The following is a 12167-nucleotide window of genomic DNA, read 5'->3' as shown; positions in this document are numbered from 1 at the left end:
GGTAAGAGAAGTGGTCTCTCATGGTTATGCCCTCTCTTTCCGCAGAAGGCCTCCCCATCAGTTCTTCTGCACAGGCCTCCTGTCCAACAAGGACAAGGCCTTGGCAATTCAAGAGGCAGTACAGTCCTTGCTTCAGGCAGGGGTCATTGTACCGGTCCCGTTATCCCAGAGGGAAACGGGATATTATTCCAGCCTTTTTCTGGTTCAAAAACCGAATGGATCCCACCAACCTATCCTCAATCTCAAGTCCCTGAACAAATTCCTCAGGGTACATCGGTTCAGGATGGAAGCTCTACACTCCATCATACTGGCTATGGAACCTGGGGATTTTATGGTGTCACTGGATATTCAGAATGCATACCTGCATATCCCGATTGCTTCGGCTCACCAGCGATTTCTCACGTTTGCTGTGTCACAACAACATTTCCAGTTTCAGGCTCTGCCGTTTGGCCTCTCTACTGCACTTCGGGTGTTTACCAAAATTCTGGCGGTAATGGCAGCCCATCTGCGGCTGCAGGGGGTCCGCCTGTTATACCTGGATGACTTCTTTACTGTTGGCAGAGTCTCCAGAGGTACTTCACCACCACCTACAGCTGACTATTTCTGTGCTTCAGTTGCAAGGGTTGTTGATCAATTTCATGAAGTCCTCCCTGATCCCATTACAAAGGATGCTCCATCTGGGAGCTCTGTTGGATTCACAACAGCAGAGGGTTTTTCTGACCACAGAAAAGATCTCCACTTTGCAGACGCGAGTGCGCAGATACCTCCACAGTTGCCGAGTGTCCATCCACTTAGCAATGCAGTTACTGGGATCCATGGTATCGACGTTCGACATGGTGGAATATGCCCAATTTCATTCCCGGCCTCTGCAGAGATTGATCCTCTCCAGGTGGGCTGGATTTCCCCATCGGATAAGGACACAAATAATGGTGCTCTCTCTGGAGGTCGCGTCTAACATGGTGGCTGCAGTCAGTCCACCTCACCAGGGGGCGCACCTTTTGGATTCCGAACTGGGTCCTTCTGATGACACATGCCAGTCTCCGGGGTTGGGGCGCAGTGACAGGTACACACTCCTTTCTGGGACGGTGGACAGCAGGGGAGTCTGCTCTACCAATCAACATATTGGAATTTTGGGCAGTCTTAGGGCCCTGCAACAAGCCAGACTCCTACTTCGCGGAAAGCCTGTGCAAGTTCAGTCAGAAAATGCCACGGCCGTGGCTTACATAAACCATCAAGGAGGGACTTGAAGTCAGGGCGGCAATGACAAAGGTGTCAAGCATCCTGACATGGGCAGAACGCCATTTACCAGCCATATCGACAGTGTTCATTCCAGGAGTTCTCAATTGGGAAGCAGACTTCCTCAGCCATCACGACGTGCATCCCGGGGAATGGTCTCTTCACCACGAAGTGTTTCAGCTCCTAGTGGACAAGTGGGGCCTTCCGGACGTGGACCTCATGGCCTCTCGAGAAAATCACAAAATGCCATTGTACGGGTCCAGGACAAGAGACGCCAAAGCTCTATTGGTAGACGCTCTGTCAGTCAAGTGGACCTTCCAGTTTGCCTACCTGTTCCCTCCAGTCTCCCTTCTTCAAACATGAAGGAGGCACTGTCTTCCTGGTGGTTCCAGTGTGGCCCTGACGTCACTGGTACTCAGATCTTCAGAGTCTCTCCATCGACACTCTGTTGCTGTTGCATCAACGTCCGGACCTGTTGTCTCAAGGTCCTTGTCTTTACCCAGACCTGGGTCGTCTGTCTTTGACAGCGTGGCTCTTGAGACATCCCTCCTAAGGTCCAAGGGTTTTTTTGGCTCTGTGGTTAACACCATGCTTAGAGCACGAAAACCTGCCTCTGCCAGAATTTACCACAGGGTGTGGCATACCTACTTTGAATGGTGTCGTCCCAGAGGTTACGACCCCCAAGTGTTTAGGATATCCAGAGTTTTGTCTTACCTGCAGGCGGGTTTGGGCCTTGGTCTCCGCCTTGCTTCGCTGAAGGTGCATGTCTCTGCCCTTTCAGTGTGGTTCCAGCTAAGGATCGCTCTTTTTCCTGATATCCGCACTTTCCTACAAGGGGTCCTTCGCATTCAGTCCCCATTTGTTTCTCCTGTGGCACCTTGGGATTTGGCTGTTGTTCTTCTGCCTCTCCAGGGCCCTCCATTTGAACCCCTGGACTCTGATCTAAAATGGCTTAGTACTAAGGCAGTTTTTCTTCTGCCTATTGCACGTGCCAGAAGAGTGACAGATTTGGGGGCTCTCTCTTGTCATTCTCCATTTCTGGTTTTCACCAGGACAGGGCGGTGCTTCGGACTCGCTCCTCAGGTGGTCTCTAGTTTCCACATTAATGAGGATATTGTTGTGCCGGCCTTTAATTCCCCAGATCTCTCGGCGGGTGAGGCCTCATTGGATGTGGTATGTGCCCTCAGGGTTTATGTGGACCGTACCAGTTCCCTTTAGTCCGACTACTTGTTTGTACTCTGTGGTTTCCACAAGAAGGGTTGGCCAGCCAATAAACAAACTTTGGCTTAATGGCTTCGCATGGCGATCTCTGAGGCTTACACTCATGAGGGCCTTCCAGTGCTGCACAATGCTCATTCTATTTGGTCTGTGGGTCCTTCGTGGTCAGCTTGCCGTGACACTTCGGCTGTTCAGCTTTGTAAGGCGGCCACGTGTTCTTTTGTCCAGACTTTTTTGAAGTATTATGCTTTTGATACCTTTGCCTCTCAGGATACTTCCTTTCGGGTGGTGGATTCTCCTCTCTGCACAGGAGTGTCCCCACCCTCGAAGGTTCTGCTTTGGGACATCCACAAAGTCACCCTGAGATATGGTAAGAACTTACCTTTATCTCTCTTTCTATGAAGTCCATAGGGTCCACAGGGCACCCACCCTGACGCATCTGTGCTTCAGATGGGCTTCGTTCTGGTCGCCGGTTTTCCGTCTCCTTCTGTGTGAGAGTGTGATTCTTGTGTGTTCCAGACTTTCTTCTCCCTCTGTTATCCTCTGGCTTGCTACGAAACTGAGGTGTCTCTGGCCCGGGGGCGAGGAATAGAGGGAGACTCAAGTGCATCCTGGGAGAAAAATTTACTGCGTAAGGTCACCCTGTGGACCCTATGGACTTTGTAGAAAGAGAGATAACAAATTAAGTTCTTACCATATCTTTAATTTTTCTTGTATTTTTCACTGATACTTTGTAAATTTCCAGGTGTTTTTGTTTCAGGTACTGGAAGCATGTATGAAAAATTGTGGCAAAAGATTTCACAACGAGGTTGGGAAATTCCGTTTCCTTAATGAGCTGATAAAAGTTGTTTCTCCTAAGGTGAGTGTGACGGCTACAACTAATTGTGTCTGAGGTGTCACTAACATAAACCATAGACAACAGCTCTCCTCCACTATGAGTGCCAGTCATGCCCCCTGCCCATTCCAACCATGTTACTTTATGCACAAATTACCTAAACCATAGACAACAGCTCTCCTCCACTGTGAGTGCCACTCATGCCCCCTGCCCATTCCAACCATGTTACTTTATGCAGAAATGACCTAAACCATAGACAACAGCTCTCCTCCGCTATGAGTGCCAGTCATGCCCCCTGCCCATTCCAACCATGTTACTTTATGCAGAAATTACCTAAACCATAGACAACAGCTCTCCTCCACTATGAGTGCCAGTCATGCCCCCTGCCCATTCCAACCATGTTACTTTATGCACAAATTACCTAAACCATAGACAACAGCTCTCCTCCACTGTGAGTGCCACTCATGCCCCCTGCCCATTCCAACCATGTTACTTTATGCAGAAATGACCTAAACCATAGACAACAGCTCTCCTCCACTATGAGTGCCAGTCATGCCTCCTCCCCATTCCAACCATGTTACTTTATGCAGAAATGACCTAAACCATAGACAACAGCTCTCCTCCACTATGAGTGCCAGTCATGCCCTCTGCCCATTCCAACCATGTTACTTTATGCAGAAATGACATAAACCATAGACAACAGCTCTCCTCCACTGTGAGTGCCAGTCATGCCCCCTGCCCATTCCAACCATGTTACTTTATGCAGAAATGACATAAACCATAGACAACAGCTCTCCTCCACTGTGAGTGCCAGTCACATGCCCCCTGCCCATTCCAACCATGTTACTTTATGCACAAATGACCTAAAATATAGACAACAGCTCTCCTCCACTATGAGTGCCAGTCATGCCCCCTGCCCATTCCAACCATGTTACTTTATGCAGAAATGACCTAAAATATAGACAACAGCTCTCCTCCACTATGAGTGCCAGTCATGCCCCCTGCCCAATCCAACCATGTTACTTTATGCAGAAATGACCTAAACCATAGACAACAGCTCTCCTCCACTATGAGTGCCAGTCATGCCCTCTGCCCATTCCAACCATGTTACTTTATGCAGAAATGACATAAACCATAGACAACAGCTCTCCTCCACTATGAGTGCCAGTCATCCCCCTGCCCATTCCAACCATGTTACTTTATGCAGAAATTACCTAAACCATAGACAACAGCTCTCCTCCACTATGAGTGCCAGTCATGCCCCCTGCCCATTCCAACCATGTTACTTTATGCACAAATGACCTAAAATATAGACTACAGCTCTCCTCCACTGTGAGTGCCAGTCATGCCCCCTGCCCATTCCAACCATGTTACTTTATGCAGAAATGACCTAAACCATAGACAACAGCTCTCCTCCACTGTGAGTGCCAGTCATGCCCCCTGCCCATTCCAACCATGTTACTTTATGCAGAAATGACCTAAAATATAGACAACAGCTCTCCTCCACTATGAGTGCCAGTCATGCCCCCTGCCCATTCCAACCATGTTACTTTATGCACAAATGACCTAAAATATAGACAACAGCTCTCCTCCACTATGAGTGCCAGTCATGCCCTCTGCCCATTCCAACCATGTTACTTTATGCAGAAATGACATAAACCATAGACAACAGCTCTCCTCCACTATGAGTGCCAGTCATGCCCCCTGCCCATTCCAACCATGTTACTTTATGCAGAAATGACATAAACCATAGACAACAGCTCTCCTCCACTGTGAGTGCCAGTCATGCCCCCTGCCCATTCCAACCATGTTACTTTATGCAGAAATGACATAAACCATAGACAACAGCTCTCCTCCACTATGAGTGCCAGTCACATGCCCCCTGCCCATTCCAACCATGTTACTTTATGCAGAAATGACCTAAACTATAGACAACAGCTCTCCTCCACTGTGAGTGCCAGTCATGCCCCCTGCCCATTCCAACCATGTTACTTTATGCAGAAATGACATAAACCATAGACAACAGCTCTCCTCCACTGTGAGTGCCAGTCATGCCCCCTGCCCATTCCAACCATGTTACTTTATGCAGAAATGACCTAAAAACTGCTACTAACAGAAAAATGCTGCTTTTCAAGATAGATTTGATTCAACGAAAGGGCTCTGGTATGTTTGGCCGCAAGTGATCGTCCCCCCAGTTCCTAACCCTCCCAACTGCGCCTAACCTTAACTGTTAGCATTCTGAGAATGTAGCCATGGTAACTGTCGGCCATTAGACTGGATCCCCAATGAATTTAACAGAGGAAAAAGATCAATATGGCACTCACGGCTCTTAAGTATTTACTGTGTGGTATGTAAATAAGATTTATATTATTATGAAGACTAATATGATAGGCGGGTAGGTTGATTGAGTAAGGAACAAATGTTAATGGATGGGATATATTTGGCAGCAAGTAAACAGTTCTTGATGTTGATGTGTTAGGAGCAGGTAAAATTCGCACGAGTAAGTACTGTAATAGGAAATGAGTCTAATTTTGATATCTATACGATTGGAACAGAGCATCTCTAACACATCAGATCTTGTGGGGTGTTTCCATGCAGTGGTTCGTACCTACCAAAAGCAATTCATGGAAGGACATCCGGTGAATCTGCAACAGGGTCATGGGCGCCAAAGGCTCATTGATGTAGTGGGAAGTGAAGGTTAGCCCGTATGGTCTGATCCCACAGAAGAACCACTGTAGCACAGATTGCTGATAAAATAAATGCTGGCTATGCTAGAAAGGTGTCAGGACACACAGTGCATCCCAGCTTGCTGCGTAAACCGGGCACAGTGCCCATGCTGTTCCCTGTCCATCACTGAATGTGCCTACAATGGGCAAGCGAGTGTCAGAACTGGACCATGGAGCAATGGAAGAAAGTGGCCTGGTCTGATGAATCACGTTATCTTCTACATTATGTGTATGGCTGGGTGCATATGCGTCATTTATATGAGGAAGAGATGGCACTAGGATGCACTATGGGAAGAAGGTAGGCCGGAGGAGGGAGTGTGATGCTCCGGGCAATTTCTGCTGGGAAACCTTGGGTCCTTGCATTCATCTATATGATACTTTGACATGTGCCACCTACCTAAACATTGTTGCAGACCAAGTACACCCCTTCACAGCAACAGTATTCCCTAATGGCAGTGTCCTCTTTCAGCAGGATAATGTGCCTGTCTGCCACACTGCAAAAATTGTTCAGGAATGGATTCAGAAAGAAGACAGAGTTCTAGGTGTTGACTTGGCCTCCAATTTCCCCAAATAAACAATTGCAAGCCATGGAGGCCCAACGTCGCAATTTACAGGAGTGATACCTTCAGAGGTCTTGTGGAGTCCATGCCTTGATGGGTCTTAGCTGTACTGCCGGCAAGAGGGAGACTTAAAATACTAGGCAGGTGGTTTTATGGCTGGTTGTGTGTGTATATATATATATGTATATATATATGTATATATATGTGTGTATGTATATATATGTGTGTGTGTATATATATATATATATATATATGTGTGTATGTATATATATATATGTGTGTGTGTGTGTGTGTGTATATATATAAAAATTAATGTGTGTGTTCCCGCTAGACTGCTGGCAGGTTGCTAAAGGGGTGGCCAGGGAGTCTATGCCTTCGGTGGGCTGCGGGCGAAGGCCTCGTCTAACGTGTCCTCATTAATGTGGCCGGAGCCATATTGTCTGTTGCCGGGGATGAATGGTAAGACGCACTAGAGCGCACTAGTCAACGTCTAGCTACCTTGTAGTTCAGCGAACCCGTCCGTCAAAATCGCAGCCTAGGGTAGATAGGCACTCCCCTGACCGCTCCTCCCCGCCAAGAGGCGAACTTCCAGGTACGGATTCCCGTGTCTGGTTTGCTATAATTGACCACCTCGTGTGTGAGACGTGCGCAGCTTGGCGTTTGTTCGTTTCCCTGCTGAAGCGGTTGGTCTCAGAGGTTTGGTCTGTCTCTCTATATACCTCTCCCTTGGGTTTGACACACAGCGCACTCTATATCCTACCAGTACCCCTCAGGGGGCTGGTTAGTCCAGAGTCCATATTGCTGTAGCAATTGTGCGTATTTATGCATTGTGTGTGTGACTGTATGATAGCTGCTGTCTGCACACTGTGTATGCATTGTGTGTGTGACTGTATGATAGCTGCTGTGTGTACACTGTGTATGTATGCATTGTGTGTGTGTGACTGTATGCTAGCTGCTGTGCGTACACTGTGTATGTATGCATTGTGTGTGTGACTGTATGCTAGCTGCTGTGCGTACACTGTGTATGTATGCATTGTGTGTGTGACTGTATGCTAGCTGCTGTGCGTACACTGTGTATGTATGCATTGTGTGTGTGACTGTATGCTAGCTGCTGTGCGTACACTGTGTATGTATGCATTGTGTGTGTGACTGTATGATAGCTGCTGTGCGTACACTGTGTATGTTTGCATTGTGTGTGTGACTGTATGCTAGCTGCTGTGTGTACACTGTGTATGTATGCAGTGTGTGTGTGACTGTATGCTAGCTGCTGTGTGTACACTGTGTATGTATGCATTGTGTGTGTGACTGTATGCTAGCTGCTGTGCGTACACTGTGTATGTATGCATTGTGTGTGTGACTGTATGCTAGCTGCTGTGCGTACACTGTGTATGTATGCATTGTGTGTGTGACTGTATGCTAGCTGCTGTGTGTACACTGTGTATGTATGCAGTGTGTGTGTGACTATGCTAGCTGCTGTGTGTACACTGTATGTATGCAGTGTGTGTGTGACTGTATGCTAGCTGCTGTGTGTACACTGTGTATGTATGCATTGTGTGTGTGTGTGTGTGAGAGACTATGCTAGCTGCTGTGTGTACACTGTGTATGTATGCATTGTGTGTGTGTGTGACTGTATGCTAGCTGCTGTGTGTACACTGTGTATGTATGCATTGTGTGTGTGTGACTGTATGCTAGCTGCTGTGTGTACACTGTGTATGTATGCATTGTGTGTGTGTGACTGTATGCTAGCTGCTGTGTGTACACTGTGTATGTTTTCTAAACTGTCAGGTACAACTATCACTGTGTTTCTCCTCATCCCTCTGCAGGTGTGTGGGGTGTTTCATTGATGTCACATTGCATTAATACTCTATACCTTATACCATTTATACATTTTTTGTCATGTCTGAAGATAAAGGTGAGGATGGGAGCCCTCCGGTACTTATAGCCTGTAAGTCCTGTTCTTCAGGCCTGTCTGAGCAGGATGTTAACCTGAATGGGTTCTGTAAAAACTGGTGTAAACCATTATTGAATATTTCTGGTACACCTGCACCAGAGCCATCCTGGATGGCTGTCACACCTGAGGTTTTGTCCTATCTGATAGGTAAAGCCACGGAGGTACGGGCTCCAGCTGCTGTAGTGCATCATGCTATGGAGTACTCTCAGCATGTACATCATCCCATGTGTTTGCCCCCTATGAATCCCTGTTGGGCTAATGCGGCTGCTCACTCTAGCCAGAGTATATTACCGTCGTCAGCCTATCTGCAGGTGGATAGACCAGTGGTAATAAGTAAGCAGGGCACAAAGGAGGTTCTCGTCATGTCTTGTCTCAGGAGTCTAACTCATCCTCCTCATCAGATAATGAGTCTCTGAGTTCTGGGTCGGTCTCGGTGAAAGAAGACCATCAATCCCTTGTGGATGTTCCCTCTCTAGTAAGAGCAGTGAGATCTGTCCACAATATAGAGGAAGAGGGGGTTGTGCTGACATCTAAGGAGGTAGTCTTTTAGACGTCAGGCGATGACAAAGGATTATTTCCCTCAGTCGGGGCAGTTGTCAAATCTCATGTCTGAAGCATTGGATACCCTAGTCAGCATTTTCATGCCACTTGGAATGTAACCTCTCTGTACCCATTTGCACCAGGGGCGTGTAGTAAATGGGAGGTTCCCCTTAAAGGTAGATGCTCACGTGACATGATTAATCAGGAGCGCTACGTTACCTATTCCTGCAACATCCTCTTTAAAAGAGGTTACAGATAGAAAGTTTGATAATCACTTGAAATCAATCTTTTCACTATCGGGGGCCATTACCAGACCAGCTACGGCTGTAGCCTGGGTGGCCAAGGCGATGGAGGATTGGACGAGGTCTCTGGAGGAGACCATAGTACATCTAACAAATGAGCAGCAGTCTCTTCTCGGCCAGATGCAGGAAGCTGCTATGTATTTGGGGGAAGTAGGAACTGACACATGCATCCTGGCTTCTAGGGTTTCGGCTAACTCGGTGGCAGCCCTAACCCTAACCTTTTGGCTAAAAAACTGGAAGGCAGATCCAGGGTCTAAAAAGGCTCTGGAGTCATTGCCTTTTTACAGGCAAGGTACTGTTTGGACCAGGATAAGATGACTTAATGACCTCGTGGGCAACACCGAAGTCTGCTGAATTGCCATCTACGTCTACTTTTAGAAGGCAGTCGTCATCTCGGTCCTTTCGTCCACAGAGTAGGACGAAGAAACAGTGTTCGGCCAGACAGTGTCAGTCTCGTAGAAAACTGCAGCCCAAGAAATCTTGATCAACCAAGCTCCCGGCTTCCAAGCCAGACGGTAAGCCTACTGTCTGAGGGGACGGGCCTCTTCCTTCATGACTTAATTTTTTCTTTGGTGCTCCCATAGAAAATATGATCCTAAAGCGTTCAAGGTATCTAGAGTACTTGCTTTTTTGCAGGCAGGATTAGACTTAAGTCTTCGCCTGGCTACCTTGAGAGTCCAAGTTTCGGCTTTGGCAGTTTGGTTTCAGCATAAGATTGCCCCTCTGCTGGATTCAGGGGGTTCTTCGGCTGCAACCTCCATTTCTCCCACCGGTGGCACCGTGGGATTTGTCTTTTCTTCTCAGGGCTCTCCAGACGCATTCCTTTGAACCCTTGGATAAGGTGGACTTAAGATGGCTGACAGCGGAAACACTTTTTGTCCTCATCATCTCTTCAGCTCGCAGAGTTTTTGACTTGGCAGCATTGTCATGTTGCTTGCCATAACTGATTTTTCATCAAGATAGAGCTGCCCTCTGTACCATGGCAAGCTACCTCCCTAAGGTGGTTTCCCGTTCTCACATAAATGAGGAAATTGTAGTCCCGAGCTTTCAGTCTTCAGACCTGTCTTACAGGTGAAGCTTCCTTGGATGTGGTTCGAGCTCTTCATGTTTACGTGGAGCGTACCAGCTCCATTAGGAAATCTGAGTCTCTTTCTTTTTGTGCTATATGGATTTCACAGAGGAGGCTGGCCAACAAACAGACGTTGGCTCGCTGGCTTCGTATTCGTTTTACAAGTCTATGCTCAGGCTGCTCTCCCTGTTCCTAACAGGGTGACGGCACATTCCACTCGGTCAGTTGGACCATCGTGGGCAGTAAGACATGGTGCCTCCTCTGAACAGCTTTGTAAGGCAGCCACTTGGTCTTCCGTGAATACGTTTATCAAATTCTATTAATTTGATATATTTGCCTCACAGGATGCTTCCTTTGGGCGGTGGGTTCTCCTCTCTGCGTAGGAGCGTCCCCACCCGTAAGGGAACTGCTGTAGGGTAGGGTAGATCCTGTGGACCCTATGGAACCCGAAGAAGAAATAAAGAATTATGGTATAACATACCTTTTGATAATTCCTTTTCGTTGAGGAAGAGGGTCCACAGGGTGCCCACTCTAATGCACCTGTCCTCAGTTGGGATCTGTTCTTTAAGCTTTTTATTCACAGATTCCCTCTTCGCATGATTGAGTGTTTCTTGAGCAGTTTTTCTTCCTTCTCCACTCTCTGCCTCTTGCTGTAAGGCTTGGTTACAAACTGAATGCCCGTGGCTGGGTGCAGGGTATATAGGTAGGAGGCCGAGTGCATTCTGGGAGCTCCAAAACTTCGCTGTTTGGTGCATTGGATGACCCTATGGAACCCAAAGAAGAAATCTATATCTCACTGGAAAGGCGGCACTCGGAAATAACCACTGTACACAGGCAGTAATGAATCAACGTTTCGAGAATTTAATCTCTCGTCTTCAAGGCGAGAGATTAAATTCTCGAAACGTTGATTCATTACTGTCTGTGTCCAGTGGTTATTTCCGAGTACTGCCTTTCCAGTGATTTATGTTGGATCCTTTTTGCGAGGATACCTAGGAGGACACCGGGACTGTTGTTGCAAGTGATGGTACGAGTGCTGCCTTATCTGTGTGTGTGTGTGTGTGTGTATGTATGTATGTATGTGTGTGTGTGTGTATATATATATATATATATAATATATATATATATTATATTTATATATTAGAGAGAGAGAGACATTGACATCCCCTCTCTGGTCGAACATGCCCCCTTTCGGGAGCCCACCAAAGGCATAGGCTCCCCAACCGCCGCTTTAGCGCCCTGCCCGCAGTCTAGAGGGAACACACACACACACGGTTTCACATGTCCCATTGAGGCTGCTTAGACATGATCTGAAAATTCACAAAACCTACTGAATTTCTGCCACTCAAACTCCAAAAAGTAATGATATTACGATCATTAAGGCTGATGCCTTAATGGACATGTTCCTTGCATAATACAGATATGGTATGTCATCACACCATGTGGTTAACTGCAGATTCAGCACTCTCACAGAGTGAGATTGCTGTCATGGTGGAGCTGCTAATTCACAGAATTGTGTGCTTATTGGAATACACACATGCAGTCTATGCAACTGAGGTCTGAGCAGTTATGTGGCTCCCACATCCCACTCAGTGCCCACAATCTTCCCATTCAGTCATCACAAAAATTTCACTGAGTTCCAACATCCTTCTCACTCCATACATCCATCTCATTCATTATACACATTCAGCTTCCCAATTTCTAAAGCTATCATACTCTGTGTATACATGTAC

At 47.1% G+C, this 12167-nt stretch overlaps 1 protein-coding gene across 1 annotated transcript in view; it reads left to right on the top strand.

The window, feature by feature from the left end:
• Positions 1 to 12167, top strand: part of LOC148451034 (ADP-ribosylation factor-binding protein GGA1-like) — a gene marked incomplete at its 3' end in the record, with an annotated part of 127456 nt that overhangs the window by 95753 nt on the left and 19536 nt on the right. The window contains exon 4 of the mRNA XM_088462353.1: positions 3215 to 3313. Coding sequence (XP_088318479.1) covers positions 3215 to 3313 — 99 coding nt within the window. The remainder of the gene's footprint in view (positions 1 to 3214; positions 3314 to 12167) is intronic.

This window comes from Taudactylus pleione, unplaced genomic scaffold (genome assembly GCF_031769625.1).
Source record: "Taudactylus pleione unplaced genomic scaffold, aTauple2 ptg001203l, whole genome shotgun sequence".
Lineage (NCBI taxonomy): Eukaryota > Metazoa > Chordata > Amphibia > Anura > Myobatrachidae > Taudactylus > Taudactylus pleione.
The sequence above is the reverse complement of the archived record's forward strand: the minus strand, read 5'-3'. Positions and strand labels throughout refer to the sequence as shown.